General features: G+C 37.8%; 1 protein-coding gene across 1 annotated transcript in view; it reads left to right on the top strand.

Annotated features, from left to right (window-relative positions):
- The window catches only part of VAV3 (vav guanine nucleotide exchange factor 3), a 219,929-nt gene extending 206,073 nt beyond the window's left edge, over positions 1-13,856 (top strand). The window contains exons 25-27 of the mRNA XM_081322928.1: positions 3,029-3,158; positions 11,950-12,101; positions 12,714-13,856. Coding sequence (XP_081179054.1) covers positions 3,029-3,158; positions 11,950-12,101; positions 12,714-12,755 — 324 coding nt within the window. The 3' untranslated portion in view covers positions 12,756-13,856. The remainder of the gene's footprint in view (positions 1-3,028; positions 3,159-11,949; positions 12,102-12,713) is intronic.
- The last annotated feature ends 3,873 nt before the right edge of the window (positions 13,857-17,729 follow it).

The following is a 17,729-nucleotide window of genomic DNA, read 5'->3' as shown; positions in this document are numbered from 1 at the left end:
ATGTGAAAACTAAGGGAATCAGAGAGGGAATCTTCATTGATGCAACCTGAACTATTTACAAACAACTTGTTATTTGATACTTTTCACTACCCAACCACCATATTGCTTCACAAGTACATGTATATGTAAATATTGAAAAACCAATAAAACTTGAATAAAAAAAAGATTTCTGCTATTTAAAAGCAAACAAACAGAGGGAAGCAATAGTGGCTGGTTCATAGACATTTGACATGTCCATGTAGACATATTTGCAAGACCATTATTTATGTATACTGTTATATGAAACATGCAGTTCTTTGACAAGGAAAACTCGTTTATTTTATCACAGAAATTTATTCTCAGGTTACCGAATCAGAAAAACGGTATCAAATGCTGCTATTGCTTTGTCTATCAAGAAATTGTATCAATCTGAGCTTTTGCACCATTTACTTTCCCAGTATTTTTCCGGCTGATTGAAGAAAATATACCTTACAGTAAGAAATATACTGTTGCACACATATCAATAAAGGGAAAACATGGACATAAACATTATGTTAGAAGGGGGCTGTGACCTTTCCACACAGAGATGGGATCAGCAGTAGCAGATTTATCACGCCATTGAGAGCTGTATATTTTATATATTCACATGTAACAGAAGAGCAGCCCTTCAAAGCTATAAGCAATAAATGCCATCAAGCCAAACTTAAATATATTGAATCCCATTGATCCCAAGGACCATGTGCTTGAATATATGCCACTTGAAATTCATGAAATCTAAATGTTTGTCTTTGATGCAGCTGTGACAATTAATCACTAGCGTATTTGCCACGGATAACTATTTTCCCCCCTTGAATCAATTTTTAATACAAATGGAGAAGCCTGTATTAGCTACAGGTTTATACAATTTCATTAAGCTGTTAGCATGTAAGAAACTAAAAAAATGATTAGCTTGTCAGATCTGTTTTGAATGTTTTTGATGGTTGTTTGTAAGCATCTGTCTTCTGAAAGTTCTTTCCCACTTTTTAAGATACTGATTTTACTATCTGCAGGTTCTTTAAAAATAATCAAGAATAGGAGAAGAACAAGAAATTAAATGAAATCTTTCAATCCGTTAAGAGTTACTGATTCTTCTTCACATATTCGTTCTTACAGCCGTTAATTTAAAGATGATTTAAAGCACACTTCTTCTGAAAATACGTATTTCTAATATTTTCTCTCATTAAAGTTTACAATACACGTTGATCATCCTTTTAAGAAAAATGAGCTATAGTTGAATTTGTTATTATTATAGTCATAGATTGGTCTGTATGTAAATATACAGTATATCCAAACTGTCTGGAAAAAGAAGAGTTTCAAGGCATAATTTTTTTAATGAAGAAAGCTAAATTACTTTAACCCAACATGCACACTGTGCTTCAAAGGCTGTCATTAGTGAAACCCTTACTTAATGCAGTGGTTAAAGTACAGTATTGCAGGCAAACTCTGCCCACAGCTTGGAGTTTGATCCTGATGAAGCACAAGATTGATTCAGCCTTCTATTCTTCTGAGATTGTTAAAATGAGAACCCAGATTGCTGGAGGCAATATGCTTAGGATTGCAAACTGCCCAGAGAGTGCTGTAAATGTTAAATACTATTGTTGTTTTCAAAATGATTATGTGCTGATGGAGACAGCCAGAGATGGCTTTTAAAGCAGCCATGTGAGTCCTGGAAGAGGTGCACTGGGTTTAATAATTTGAACAGAAAGGATTGTGAATATGGGTTGTGAAGCATTTTTTCTGAATGATTTGTAACTCCAGTGATATCCATCCATTGGTCTGTCTGTCTGTGATAATCAACTGTACATTATCACAAAATTAATGAAGCATAAAATTTCTGGATAATTAGCTTTGATCCATATATAGTGTATTCATATCAGTTTAAATAACAATTAAAAGAAGCAATAGGATTGCTTACTGGTACCTTTACTGTGTAGGTAAAAGAATGAAGATAAATTCTAAATATTAACATACATCTCCTTTGGGTCCTGTATTTGGCTCATGCATTGTGAAACCAGAAAACCTAATTTCACATTTTGAATTGATGAATATATGTGTGAAAGGACATTTGATCCTGTATGTCCTGGAGAAATTTGCAACAAAGAGTGATCTGGTCAAATATGAGCTTCAACATAGTTATTCATGTCTTTAGCTCTTTCCTAGTAGTTGTCACTGTTTCCAGGTGTTTTTTTGTTTTTTTGCAAGTCAGTTCAGAGTGATTTTTTTCTGGTACAAACCAATTAATAAACATAGATGGGCAAAATACTTCATCTATGTGTTATAAGGAATAACCCGGATAACAACAAGCATAATTAATGTGAGCATTATGTAATGTAATAAATTTAGATTGGAACTAAGGCCCTCATGAATGAAGGATGTCATAGATTCACAGAAGTGTATACTTCCATGCACATAGAAAACCAAATACTGGAAGAACAATTCCATTTTAATTCATTTAAAATTTATTTGCTTTTATGTTCAATTGTTTTCAGTGTAAAAAGTGTTTAAAGCTGATGCTTGTTGATACGTTTAATTCATACGGTATCTTTGATAAGAATTAGGCCACCCTTGCATGAATAAAGGTCCGTTTCTACAGGTATGAACAAGCAGCATCTTTCATGCATGAATCAAAACTCGCTAGGGGTGTGTTCAAAACATTTAGAGTATGAATTTTTGCCAAATGCCCTTTTCAAAGCAGAGTGGGTGAGATTCTCAAGACTGAACTTGTGAAGTTCTGAGCTTCAACACGTTCAGATTAAGTAGGAGCACTTCCAAAATGCTCAAAATGGCCCATTCAATCTTGCTGTTTTATAATAGAGATGGGACATTTTGTGAAATTTGCTTGCATAACACTTTTTTGGTTCTCTTTCCACCAAATTATATACTACCTGCAGTTAATCCCTGTTTTCCGGATGTCTTTTGATGTTGATTGCAAATGTCATCAAATATCCATGCAATAAAAATTCAAGAAAAATGATTATTAATTTCTGTCTAAATATTTGTATTCTGGAAGGAACTTGTGGAATATTACAAACATCAGTCTCTCAAAGAAGGCTTCAGAAGTTTGGATACCACTCTTCAGTACCCGTACAAGGAATGTGAAAATACCCAGGATCAAAGGAGCCACCGAGCAAGTAGCAATTGTAAGCATTACCATTTGTTGTCGTTTTTTATTATACAGAAATGAAATTCAGTTGAAAGCATCTTCATTTTGCATTTTTGACATATAACCTATTAATATGATAATGCATTTAGCCAAATTTTTCTACAGCTAAGCAGAATCAGCATCTGCTGACAGGTTTATGAACAGGTCCAGTTAGACTTCCTGACTGCCTCTACTTAAATCAAATTGCTGCTCAAACAGCTATTAAAAATGTAAGTGAGCAATTGATTTGTAAACAGGCATTTTGCATTGGCTAAGCTGCTTTTGGCTACATGAATTAATAAACATGTAATTCAAATTTGGCATTTGACATTTAAATGAATTATTCCTGTTGTTTAAAACCACAGTCTTAATAATGCAGTGTTTTTGTAAAGAAGCTTAAGGTCAGAATTATTTCTTCCACAATGCTGCTTGTTAGTGTTCTTAAAGAAAGCTTACTTTAGAGTAACCAAATTGAGGTTGGACAAAGGCAAACCCATTTCCATCTATATATGTTTATAACTTATTGCAAAAACCCGTATGTGCCCAAAATTTCTGTTGTTAAGTGAAACATTTGTTAAGTGAGTTTTGCCCCATTTTATGACCTTTCTTGCTACAGTTACTAAGTGAATCACAGTAGTTTTTAAGTTAGTAACAAGGTTGTTAAGTGAATCTGGCTACCTCATTGACTTTGCTTTCAGAAGGTCACAAAAGGTGATCACATGATCCTGGGACACTGCAACGGTCATCAATATGAGCCAGTTGCCAAGCATTTGAATTTTGATCACATGATCGTGGGGATGCTGTAAAGATCGTAACTGAAAAACAGTCATAAGTCACTTTTTCAGTGCCGTAGTAACATTGAACAGTCACTAAATGAACTGTTGTAAGTTGAGGACTACCTGTACTGTGGAGTTTAAAAGAGGTGACTTATGCTTCCCTTAATATTTGGTAAAACAACATGAATGGTAGTACTGATAACTGATTTGAAATTGCTGAGAGCATCTGGGCATCTGTTCATTGGCTTCACTTGGTTCTGTAGCCACTGTGATTGCTGCCAAATTTCACAGTGCTGGAATTGGATAGTTTAGATTTTATGAGCAATAGAAAAATTTAAAAATAATGGCAGAAGGTTAAAAATCATGTAGACACACGTATGCCCTTTTAATACACTGCTAAATTACTGAGAAGCAGATGGATAATTTCAGAGCCTTTCTGAGTACCCATTAAAGACAGGAAGATATTTTGAAATGCTTAGGAGCAGGAAAGTGGAGGCTGTGACATTAAATATTTTGAACGGGGTCTTTTCCTCCAGAGCCAATGTACCTAATAAATAGGGAAATTGTATGCTTATTATCTATAGAAAGATTACAAGAGAGTCTTTCTTCGTCACTTATAAGTCAACAGAAAAATAACAACAACCAATAGCATTGGCAGGAAAGAGAATGTGTCACATATTTGGGAGAGGATTGCGCACAGTGGAGGAACAAGGACACAATCAGAAAAATCCATCCATGCACAATGAACATTTGGCTGCAGAGTGAGGTGGGACTTATATGATCAACTACACATCTTTATAAAAATGGAGAGGGTGACTAACATCTACTAGGGAGTAGATAAAATAATTGAGGAAATGATATGAGTAAGCGACCTTCCCACAGAAATTCTTAACTCTTATTGTTCTTGCATCATTTTGATTAGAGGCATAGTGTTATGTTTTATTTTCTTCTTATGTTGAAGCAAATACAAGTATCACACAGTATATTCTTTCATCTTCAAGTAGAAAAGGCCACTAATGTCAACTTCATGTTTTCTGGCACTGTGGAAACAGAGCAAATAAGTAAATGCATTGATGCAGCAAGCTGTTAAATCAGGGATCTTCAAACTTGGCCCTTTTATGACTTGTGGACTTCAACTCCCAGAATTCTTCAGCCAGTGTGCCTAGCCACACTTCAATTCTGGGAGTTGAAGTCCACAAGTCATAAAAGGGCCAGGTTTGAAGACCCCTGTGTTAAATAATTTGGATGCAAAGGACTGAGACTCTTTCTCCTTCTTTAGCTTTGTAACCTATTTTTTCAAAATACCTCCAAATATTAAATAACTTGATTTAATCAGTTAGAGACACTATGGTGTGAGAATTATAAACACAAAAGCCACAGCACAATTATTTGCAATTGTTTCACTAGAATCGACAAATCTTGTGAACCTGAACTAGCATCAGGTCATCTCAGCAATAGAAGTTCATTTGTGAAGTCATCTGTAGCAGCAATTTCCAGCTAATAATAATTTCCTAACACTAATTTCCAGCTATGAGTTTTCATAATATGGAAAATTAATATGATAAGCTAATTAATAACTCTGGATTTTTTTTTCCTGGCATTTTCTGTCGCTTTCTAAAGAGTTGGTCCCTAGCTCTCAAGCTATTATGTCTTCACTTTTAACAGTATTGTTAAAAGTACTTTTCAACACATTAAAAGAAAAAAAATATGTTACTGGCTGAACATAATCCCTTCTGGACGTTTTGTTATATTCTATGATTGAGAAAGCTTAATTGTATGATAAAAAGACAAAGTTTTGATTGTGTGCAATAACACTGTGGGATGGCTTTTGTACTGAAAGCAGTGAATTGTTGCTCATTGAAGATGGGTAATGGGTTTCTCAGTGCCTCACTGGCTGTTAATTTGGGGAAGAGATAGGCAATCTGCTTTCTGCTAAACCAGAAGCAGCTAGAAGACCTTGTAGTTTTAAGCAATATAAGATTTATGGCTGAATGTGGTAATTATTGGCTATGTGTGGAGCTGCTTAACAAGTTGAGATATTAATAAATCTTTGGCCTACGTGATCAGGTTCAGTACTCTTCCCTTCCCAATCAGATCAGAATTTCCTAATTCATCAATTTCCTAATTCATCAATTTCTCCTATCAAATTGAGTTTGTACTTCAGTTAGCCACTGAAATGAATAGCACTTCTTAAATCTCATTTATTCCAGTGTGATTACTTTGATTAACTGTGGCTCTAACCTCCCAGCTACCATTTTCATAGGCAGCCATAGGCAACTTCAAAAGTGTGGTTTAGTACCCATGCTTGTTCAGATATGGATACCCGTGATTTTCCAGTTTGGATGAATTAGAAAATGATTGTCAGAAGCACCATAGCTTTATCACAACAATGTTAATCCTTGTTCAACTCTTTTTCTTATTGTATTAAAATACACTAACTAGTTCATAGATCTTTGAAAAAGCTTTGCAAATTGCCCTTACTATGGGGCCCTGCTTTGCAGATTTTAGGAAAATCAGAGTGATTCAGGAAACGGATTTGTGCATCTCACAATGTTTTTTTTTTGCTGCTCCTTATGATACTAAATGGTCGACGTGTTATGGAGGATTCCATATCTATTTCTAAGTGTTTCGGGAACTTAAAAGCAGCTGAAAGTCCATACATTTTGCCGGCATGCTATGAAGACTATTATTGAAAATACCCATCCATTTATCTTTTACTTTTGCAACTCTTTCTGGGGTATAGAAACAAAATAAAGCCAATAAATGCCCCACTTCCTTGAAATGAGATGAATTCAAGATGCTATGCATGTGTCTTCTGCAAATCCATTGTTATTCTACCAGTTTGCTATTGGTGACCCAAATTACCCATGGCTGACTGGAGATCGGAAGCTTTAATCTGACACAGAGGTATTAAGCTACAGTTGCTTGCTAAAATAATTGCCGCTCCAACATACAGGGTGGCATAAGCAAGTGCGTAAAAATGAATTGCATCCTCGTCTATGGAAATTCATCCTTTTGGCAAAATTTTCCTAGTAAGTTGCAGGAGGGAGTGGGGGGATGAAATGGCCAAAGCAAAGGAGTAAACTATGCCTTTAAGCAGGTAAGATATTTTTTTTAAAAAAAACAAAACTGCAAAACAGCTAAGAAAATATTCGTTTCTTCTTAAAACCGATGCAAGTGATAAGAATGTTTGAATGTTATTTTTTTTACCAATCATTCAATGTCATTTTGCTTCTCTCTTTTTTTCTTCTTTTCTTTTTCTAAGACCCTTCTTTATTCTGTGGGTTTTCTTTTGTAACTCTGCCAGACTACAGCTTTGTTCCCCCTTCCTCCACTCCTTTTTGGTCAGGTACTGCTTTACTGCTTTATATTTATTCTCCATTTGCTTGTTTTACAAGTTCGGTATTTCAGTTTCTATGTGCAGTGCAAGCTAGGGAAGGGACGGATTCATTGCCCAACCCCAGAACATAATTTGACTTAAAACACAACTGCTGTTTACAGATATGTTACCCTAGCCCCATGGAAGTGATTTACTCTCAGCAGCTCTGACCCAGCTGAAGAATGTTTAAAGCACGTGAAAAAGTGAGTGATTTGGGGCTGTCATGTGATATTGCTCTTTGACATTCAAGAAGGTCATCTAAATGTTCTGCCAGCTATGCAGGGAATGCAAAAAAACTGGTTCTGGAATGTTATGTTTTCAGAATATTGGTGAAAGTACCCATGTTGCTAATCAAAACTAATAAAAAAATATGATTACATTATGCATAGCTATTGATATTCTTAAATGGGTCTACTCCATTTTTGGTGCCCTCAAATATTCGTCCCATCCCTAAAAGCCTTTTTGCCAGACCATTTTCAGATAAAGTACAAGAAGAAAGATAGCTTTCCATATACAGCAGTTTTGCATGTGCGTTGTCTGTAAGTTAATTTTATCCATCTTCTATGCATTTGTGTTTCCTTTAGTCACTTCTCTCATTGTGTCACCCACCAAGAGACATTTGTGCCTTAAAAGGCTAGGATATTTTTTCCCCTGCAATAATTAGAGGTATCAATTTTCTGGCATTATATTTAGGTAGATGAATCATTTACTCAGTTCTGAATCCCAACATTATGATGTGTAGGACTGAAGTTGGAGACTGTTTAAATTAGAACATGATGGGATGGGAAATACCATATCTGCTTGTGAAGTTCCCTGTTTGCACAAATCCTCTTCATTGTAACCAGAGGAAGTTAGGGCCCAATATGATGGAAAGGATCTTACAATATGCTGGATTAATTGATGATAACTGCAACTTGCTTCCTTCCCACATGGATCTAAAGCCACATCTGGTAATGTTCAAAGTTAATAGAAGAGGACAGTAAGTCAGGGCAGATGTTCCCATTCAGGCAGATCAAGGAAAATAACTTTTTATGTAACTCTTTGTTAAGCTTTCTGCCACAAGATGTGAAGATGCTACTGACTCACAGTGCTATTGGAATGCATTGACCATAATGCTCAGCTGTCTGCTTCGGGATGGAAAACTTAATTTGTTGACTCAATTTTGTCATTTTTTGAAAATCTCCTTGGTTGTTCCTGCGGTGAGAAGATTAACTGCCCAAGATAGATAGAAACAATCCTGGGATGGATGAAGAGGGCTTTGATGTGTTCTTCTATTCCTCCCTATAGAATGTTTATTTGAGTCCCAGCAGTGGCAAAACATGATTGACAGTAGTTATAGAACTCCAGATGTTTCTATGCGTATAAATTCAGCCTCAGAGCTGTATGTTTTAACTATGTGGCAGAGCTGTCCTTAAAAAATTGTCTGATCTACTCAGACAAATAGCTGTTTATATGGGAATTAAATGAATCTGGAAAGATCACGGACAATTAAGAAGGCTAAATGAAAGTTTTACATATAGAGCCAATGGTTTCTCAGAGGACAGATGCTGGGCACAATCTTTGATCTCACTTTGTTATCCTTTGTTATCCTGCATCTTTCTGGCTGCTATGGGAAACAGAATGTTTGATAGATTGGATTAGATTACATTACATTAGATTGGATTGGATTGAATTGGATCAAGCCAAATCAAATCTTGTTCATTTTGGAGTATTAGTGACAATATTTTGCCTGATTTAAACAATCACTATATGTTTTTATTGCTTTGCCTGTGTGAATTATTGTCGCTTTTCTTTTTCTCCTTGCTTTTTTCCTGTCACTATTAATATATTTCTCATAATGCCACGTAGTAAAAGAGTTATGGCATTTTACAACTTTTGTGCAGGTGTTTGTTTAATTAATGTGTCTAGCCAATAGTGAACGGTATGTATCATAATGTCAGTTAATATAAACTATTGGATGCTATTATTAGACTCCATTCTATTTTCCTAAAATATTTTTTTGAGCATATTTGCATTATCGGCTACTTTGAAGGATTATGCAATAGATTCTGTAGTGACAAAAACAGCAGAATTGGTTTCATCTTAGGCATTTCAATTTTGGTCACTGATGTTTGCATAAATATTTTTTTCTAAGTGCAGTATCTGTTACTATTATGGAAAGGCTGCTTTTTTATACCGTGTGTATTCACATGACACAAAAGCATGAGCGCCATTTCATGAATGATGATTTTTTTAAATTGCTGCCATTTTTGCAAACCTTCAGTTTTAAATTTAGGAAAAAAAGTATTGCTGATTGTTAATGCTTTTTACGAATGTGGCAGGTAGAAGACCCCCTCTATTATTATTATTATTATTATTATTATTATTATTATTATTATTATTATCATCATCATCATCATCATCATCATCATCATCATCATCATCATCATCATCATCATCATTATTATTATTATTATTATTATTATTATTATTATTATTATTATTATTATTATCTTGCTTTATATTCTTAACTTTAGGAACTTGGTAGCTCCATTCCAAAATTTGTATCCTGTACCTTAAAATCAATAGACATACCTTTGATTCGTATTCCATTGTTCAGTGAATTTTCTTTTGATGCAACACTTTCTCTCTCTCTCTCTCTCTCTCTCTCTCTCTCTCTCTCTCTCTCTCTCTCTCTCTCTCTCTCTCTCTCTGTGTGTGTGTGTGTGTGCGTGTGTGTGTGTGTGCTCGTGCACGTATAGACCATATATCTGCAAATCTGTAAATTATAGTATGAAGTCATTTTATCTCTGAAACCTGCAGGACTTTAACCATTGATATAGTGCATCTAATATAGATTATTTATCAAATGTATTTGCTTCCCATCTCAAAGTTCAGGTGACTCATATAGTCCTCCATATAATGGCCTTTCATCAGGTTCATCTGGTAGAGTTTATTGCTGAGTTTTGCTTTCTAATGCATTTTCCGTAGCTCCTCCCACATTTTTCTTTACAGTTTCACAATGGCATGTATGCACAATTTGATCATCATTGATACTAAGGGAGATGATGCTTTGTGCCTTTTGATCTTTTTTCTGTGGGAAGGTTTGGCCTGGCCTCTTGAATACACCTCATGTACCTTCTCTTAATAGCAGTATCTTACAAGTAGTCCTTGCTTAATGACCGCTCATTTAGTAACTGTTTGAAGTTACAGTGGCGCTGAATGAAGGAACTTAACAACCAATCCCTGAAGTTACAGCTGTTGCAGTGCCGGTGCAGTCACGTGATCAAAACTTGGCAGCCCAGAGCTTTCTTCTCTAGATTGCATAAGTAGTTTCCTTGCAAGACCTGGAAAAGATGACCTCATGTGGGCCACAACTGCTGTGTAAAGGGATAAATTGGGGTGGGTAGGCATGCCTTTGCAGCAGTGGGAACAAAAAGACGCAGGAGCACAAGGTGGCAAAGGCAACTGTGGTTGGGGTGGTGGCAGCTTCCCAGGGTGGCTGTGGCTTTGTGCCACACTGCTGAGCTGTGTTGCGGTTTTCTCGGGTGGCTGTGTTGCGGTGCTCTCGGGGGGCTGGGGATACCTTGGGCAACTGTGATTTTGTGTCCCACTGCTAGGCTGGGCTGGGGCTTCCTAAGGTAGATGCAACTTTGTACCGCACTGCTGTGCTGAGCCTTCTCAGGGAAGCTGTGGCTTTGCACTGCATTGCTGTGCTAGGCTGGGGTTAGTAGACCTAGAAGGTCTGCAGCTTCATACTGCACTGCAGCTTGGGCTTATTGCAGACCCAGCACCACAGTATGCCAAGAAGCTTCAGACCCACAGACCCAGAAGAAGCCTCAGACCCAGGCCCAGAGCCATGTGGTTTGGGGACTGCTAGTAACGCAGTATCTTGAGTAGCCAACAAGGCAACACTGGGGAGGAATAGGCAGTTGGGGAAAATTAAAGGAGAGTCTGTCCCTTATTTTGAAAGAACTGAGACTTGGGGCTGGAGGAACCAAAGCCATAAATAATGGCTTAGTATTTGACCTCAGTAAATTCTGTAATTTTTCTATGCGCTTCTTAGTCACATTGAAACTCCAGAGCTTTACATTTGTGTCCTGAAAAAAGTGTTCTTAGTTCAGAAATACTCTATTTAGGAATCATTGGAGAATATCTTGCCCTTAGAAATATACCTCATTGATTTCAGTAAAATGGTCAAACTTCAAGGAGGCACATTTATCAGTATCTTTGAATCAAAAAGTGAGGAGGAGAAGAAGAAATAGGTGCTGTTTACATTGGTTCTTCTTACAACTTAAGAGGATTCATTGATATCAAGAAGCTGATTTAGACAAACAACTTGAAAATGAAAGAGAAAGAAGCAAAATCCCTCAGAAATGCAAAAAAATAGGTCTATGGTCTTTAGACATCTCAGCAAATGATTGTAGGAATATGTAATATTTTTTTCTAAATAAATCTAACCAGCAAGCAATAAGAAAAAAAATGATTGCATGGAATGAATTTCATTCATGCTATTCCATAAGACCACACATTTCTTCATTTCTGCTTGCACTTGTACTGGACTGGTATACAGAAAGAGTTGCTAATGTTACTTACTCAGTTGCTGTGCAGTTATTAAACTTCAAATAATGTTACCTGCCTGTGTTTCCCCCCAGTGCTGAGTCCCAAAGTCCTCGGGATAGCCATCGCTCGCTACGATTTCTGTGCAAGAGACATGCGTGAATTATCCCTGCTCAAAGGGGATGTGGTCAAAATTTACACAAAAATTAGTGCCAATGGCTGGTGGAGAGGTGAAGTCAATGGAAGGGTAAGCCTTTATCTTCCTCCTGATTCTTAATTTGTATGTAATGTATATGGTATTAAGTATATTGGAACTGAATAGTAATTTCCCATGAAAACGTGAAATATTCTTGCTGTCTTTCTGAAATTTAAATTAACTATAGACTACAGTAGTCTAGTTGTCTACAATATCATCATCATCATCATCATCATCATCATCATCATCATCATCATCATTCTAGCCATTGTCTATCCACTGCAGGTTGAAGGCCGCTTCTGCATGTTTCCAGCCAACATGGTCCTAAGCTTTCTTTTGCTGATTGGGCCCACAAACAGTAGGTTAACAGGTGGAACTATCCTGTTGCTCGTAGATGGAACAGAATTTAGTTCTATACATTTCCATCTCCATTCTGAAAAGGTTGCAGCAAACGTATCAGCTGAGAACCATATCTGAATTTCTGTCAGGCCTATTGATGATTAAATGTATATTTCTCCAAAGAGACAGTACATGTTCTGCTACAACAGTTAATTTCTTGCAATTTTTATCCTTTTCTAAATCCTTTTCTGTTTGAAAGGGTCATGCACAAAATTATCCTGAGTCAAACAAATAATCTGATACCATGTTTCTTTTCTCATTTAGGTGGGCTGGTTTCCATCAACCTATGTAGAAGAGGATGAATGACTTGCAGATCCAGTTGGTACTTTTGATCATAAATTTCAGGAACTATGAAAGCACCATTGAAGTGTCTGCTGAGCATTATTCATCTTGTTAAAGTATTTGAAATGCAGCTCTTCTGTCTTTTGAAACTTTCCAGACCCCAATGCTGGAATTCCTGAAGACGTTTGTGCTGACAGCTTGACTATCTCACTCAGAGATGTGCAAAGAAGCTGCTTCACAGCCTCCCACCATTGGGGACCAGTCCCAAACTCTAACCTCACCTTCCTGAAAAAAATCATTTCAGAACAGACTTCTTTCAAACACTTCATTTCATTCCAGCCGCAGTGAATACTAAGTATGACTAGCAGTTTATGAGCTTTACCTTTCTATTAAGTGAAATCTCTGATGACAGTTATCACATATGACTTCTTCCCGAGGAAATGTTTGAGCATTCCAGCAATCACATGGTCAATATTATTTCTCCTGAAATATCTTACGGCACTAATTAACTTTGCCAATAACCCCACACTTCACTAGTTCTGCAATCCCTAAATACACTTTTTGGGGGGACTAAGCATAAATTCAACACGATTTGCATGCCATTTAGTGGAATGATGGTGGGGGAGGAAGAATACAAGCAAATTTAGTGTTTAAATCCAGGGATGTTTTAACTGGTTTATCTGAGTCTTTTATTACAATATTTTATGGAACCAATTTTTTTAAAAAGGAGTTGTGACTTATACAATGTTTGAAAAAGGAATTAATAGAAAAAGCTGCCTAATATAGGTTAATCCATGCAAAACCTCAGGTTTTAATACACACAAGCCCATATGATATGCTAAAATGTGTATATTTAAGAGAGTTTCTACAATTTTATAGAAAAAGCTTTGGGAACAGTTTGATTACATCTCTTGACTGTTATTAAAAATTCTACTAATGTTCAGGGTATCTCTTCTATGATAGTTGATCAACAAGAACAGTGGTCTTGCAAAAGGCATTGAGGGTCTTTGAGATGATTGTATTACATAGAAAACAAGTAATTCAGGTGAATAATATTGTGTCCTATCCTCCATTTTGTAGTTGAGCTGGATGATTTCATAAAGAAAATAACCTTTTTCTCCCTTTTGTTGGGTTTCAAAGTTTGGTTAAATTGAAAGCGGTTGCCACAAATAATATTTCATCTGAGATTTCCATTGTTTTAAGCTATTGGAACAATTTCAGAAAGTCTCTATATTTTTCAAAAACAAGAAAAACAATGGTTGTGTTTATGCTCCAGCCCTTAGTTTTGAAATACACACAGACAAACACACACGGTATTCTTAAAATAGATTGAGCAGTAGTAGCTTAACATCCTAAGCAGAAAATACCCAAGCAGCTCATAAAAGCTCACAAAATACTGGATGCAGTTCATACAGTGACTTTGGAATGTGTGAAGACTCAAATTCCTATGTAGTTGATCTTCATATTTCTCAGGACAACGCCTCTGAAGTTGGTGTGCCCTCTATAAAAGATAGCCCACTTGTGCAGAACTTCTATCAGAAATGCAAGTCAAGAAATATTTATCCTCTATTGATTCACAAATGGGACTTTGGATTGATTTTGGATCGGATTTAATCAATAGTCTCTAGTTGACTTTCCCAGACCCTGAGGTTTGTCTTAATGCTAAATGAACCAGTTATTTAATTATACATAAGTTGTAAAATCTTTGTTCCACTATGCTTGCATGGACTGTTTAAATAATCAGATAATTATGCAGGTTTGATTCTTCCTTCATGCTTGCTTCTGATGGAAAAGTTGCCTATTGCTTATTGAATAGTTTGCAAAGACATGTAGCACTTACAAACTAATCCAATGATTAAGCAATGATAAATTAGTAGTGATAAAGGGGAAGAGGAAAATGCTCAGGTTAGAAATGGTCTCAACTTCTCTGGACTTTTATCTTCATAATTTAATACTAGCAGATAATGCTTTTGGTCTCGAGAATTTCAAAATTGTTTATTGGAGACATTATTTTGATGGAACCAGTGACAACCTTTATATCCAGTTCCAGAATTGTATGTAATAAAATGTCCTGTGCTGAAAAGTTAGTTAGGAATATGTCCTTGGTACTTTTTTGTCTAATGGACTGATCCTTAAGTAGGCAAAACTGCTTGATCAGGAGATTTGCCTCTTTTTAATGGAGAAAAGTTTTGCCTTTAGTTTGCAAAATGAAGTGTATCATAATATTCCATCATTGCATATATGTCTTGCAAGGAAGAATCAGCTTAATTTAAAAAATAATAATGAAGAAATGGGTTGTTTGACCAAAACATTTTGAAGGATAGTTTAAAAGCTACAATATTGGTGTTTGGTAATCTTTTGCAACTCGGGTGCAACTTGAATACATATCTAAACAATTGCTTCCATTATACTTTCTCACAAAACTTCTGCATTAACCTCTGTATTCTCTCTCTCTCTCTCTCTCTCTCTCACACACACACACACACACACACACAGAGAGAGAGAGAGAGAGAGAGATGCCATTTGATATGCACAGTGATTCTGGTGAGACTTTTTGTGGCAGACAAAGGGCAGGCAGCAATTTAACCTCTCTTGCTTGTCTCTTGGTGCCACAATTACCCGTTTCTTCAGCTTTTCTTTCTTCTTTGTGCTGTAGCCCAGGGATGGGAGGGAGTGTCTTTTGCTGCTTGAAGTATTTTGAGACCGATTGTGGGCTGGGTCTGGCTGATCCGGTGTGAATCCCTTTGCATACATTAACCTTCTCATTTCAGGGAAAGGACTGGAGAATCCAGTCATTGAGGAGCTCCATAAGTGCACAAAGTTTTAGGTCAGGACTCTGCTCTTTCTTGTCTTCATTGAATGCCCTGTGTTGAGTAAGTGAAATGCTGCATCATTGCTATATTTCAAATGCCAAAGATTTACTAGGCTGGAGCCTTGCTGCGTCTTTATTTCTCTGCAATGCCTATTTATTTTCCCAGTGTCAGACCCTGCTCTCATATGCAGTGAGCTGGGGCAGTACTTTAATTTGTAATGTTATGTAAATATGTGAATATATTAATAAACTGGTTAATTACTTGTTTAATGAGTCACTGTGTAAGACAGGTAATTTGTAAAGATTTGTTTCTCTTTTCTTTTTCTTTTAAAAGATTAATTGTCCTTTCTAACAGTTTCCTACACATTTCTAACAGTGTATTTTGCCTGGTAAAGTTGAGATATTTATATTCGAGGCTGTGTCTTTTCTATCAACCCTGAACTAAAATAATTACTTTCAACTTCATAGTCTTTCTCCTTGGCTATAAAGTTGGATTCCCTTCATCATTTGGGACAGAAGACTAAATATATTGTTCTAGATCAGGGGGGATCAAACTCAATTTCACTGAGCGCCACATCAGCATTGTGGTTGCCCTTGGGGGGACGGGGGGGGCAGCTAACATGGGCGTGGCCTACTGGGTGGGCCATGGCTGGGTTGGGCATGGCGAGCTCAACATTGCTTGTGTCGGGGCACCAGTGCAGGCCTGGGACGGATCCAAGGGTCTCTGGCACAGGAGTGTGGGGCCGGGGCAAGCACCAGGACATGGTCCACTGGAGGAGCTCCACTGTCCCTCTCAGGTGGTGAAGGGGGGGGCAGATGGTGCCGGCTGCCCAGAGCATTGGGCAGCGGAGCTCAAGCGCCTAGCCCTCAGGTTCAGGGACCCCGCAGCCCAGCCTTTCTCCTTTCCTGCCCCTTCTTGGATGCTGAAATGCAAAAGGGGAAACATTTCTCAATGCCTCTTTGCCTTGTGATCAAATGCCATTTTTGTTAGTAGTCTGTGGCCACTTTAAAGACTGAGAACAAACCAGGCTCATTTTATCCCATGCTTGCATTTAGTGGGGGTGTCCACAGACAACAGTACAGCAGAATTGTCAAAATGGTGGCTGTGATAGTTGATCAGAGCTTCTCTGTTTTTTATGTGCAACAACTTTAGCATTTAGGAACAGAGGTAAGTTAGTTGCTTTTCTATTAATACATAATTCTTAAAAGAGCTTTCCTGCAGGGACCCTGGCATAGTCTAATTCAGACTGAAAATATAGCAAAGGAAAATATTTTCCCCTAGTCCGCTTTGTTCTGTTTTCCTCACTGGAAATGGCTGTTTGCAACACACAAAGAAGGGAGAGTTCACAATTTAAGAATACCAGTGTTAATTTGGATTTCCAGTAAAGTCCTGTCTGTGACAAAAGAGAACACAAAATTGCTTTCTCCTTTGAGCCCAAGTCTCAATGGATCCAGGATTGAAGTAGAACTGCATGAACTGGGGCGCCTCCAACCAAGTTGCCTCTCCTTCCTTCCTTCCTTCCTTCCCTCCTTCCTTCCTTCCTTCCTTCCTTCCTTCCTTCCTTCCTTCCTTCCTTCCTCCCTCCCTCCCTCCCTCCCTCCCTCCCTCCCTCCTTCCTTCCTTCCTTCCTTCCTTCCCTCCCACCCTCCATTCCTCTGTTCATTCCACCCTCCGTTCATTCCTCCAACCCTCTGTTCTTTCCTCCCTCTGTTCCTCCTTTTTTCCCCTCCCTCCTCCTGTTCTTTCCTCCCTCTGTTCATTCCTTTGCCTTCTCATCTCTTTCCTTCCTCCGCGCTCAGGAAGGGGTGATGGGAGGGGGAGAGATTGCCAGAGATTGCTATCCCACATGGGTGGGCGGGAGCTTTCCTGGTGAAAGAAAAGCCTCGTGGCTGAGAGGCCTGGAGGTGCTAGTGGGAGGGGTGGCAGCGCTGATCTACATACAACCTGGTTGCGTCCATCAAAGCCAGAATGCATTCCACTGGGCAGCCCCACCCAGCCTCCTGGGCCCCACCAGCACCTCCAGCCTCGTAGCCACGAGGTTTTCCTTTCACCGGGACAGCCCCCGCCTGCCCACGTGGATTAGCAAGACCTGTGGCAACATGGCAGTGCTGGCAATCTCTTCCCCTCCCATCACCCCTTCCTGAGCGCAGAGGAAGGAAAGAGATGAGAAGGAGAGAAGGAAGGA

The sequence above is a fragment of the Vipera berus genome, assembly GCF_964194415.1.
Source record: "Vipera berus genome assembly, chromosome: 3".
In the NCBI taxonomy this organism is placed as follows: Eukaryota; Metazoa; Chordata; class Lepidosauria; order Squamata; family Viperidae; genus Vipera; species Vipera berus.
This window is presented reverse-complemented; position numbering and strand designations above follow the sequence as displayed.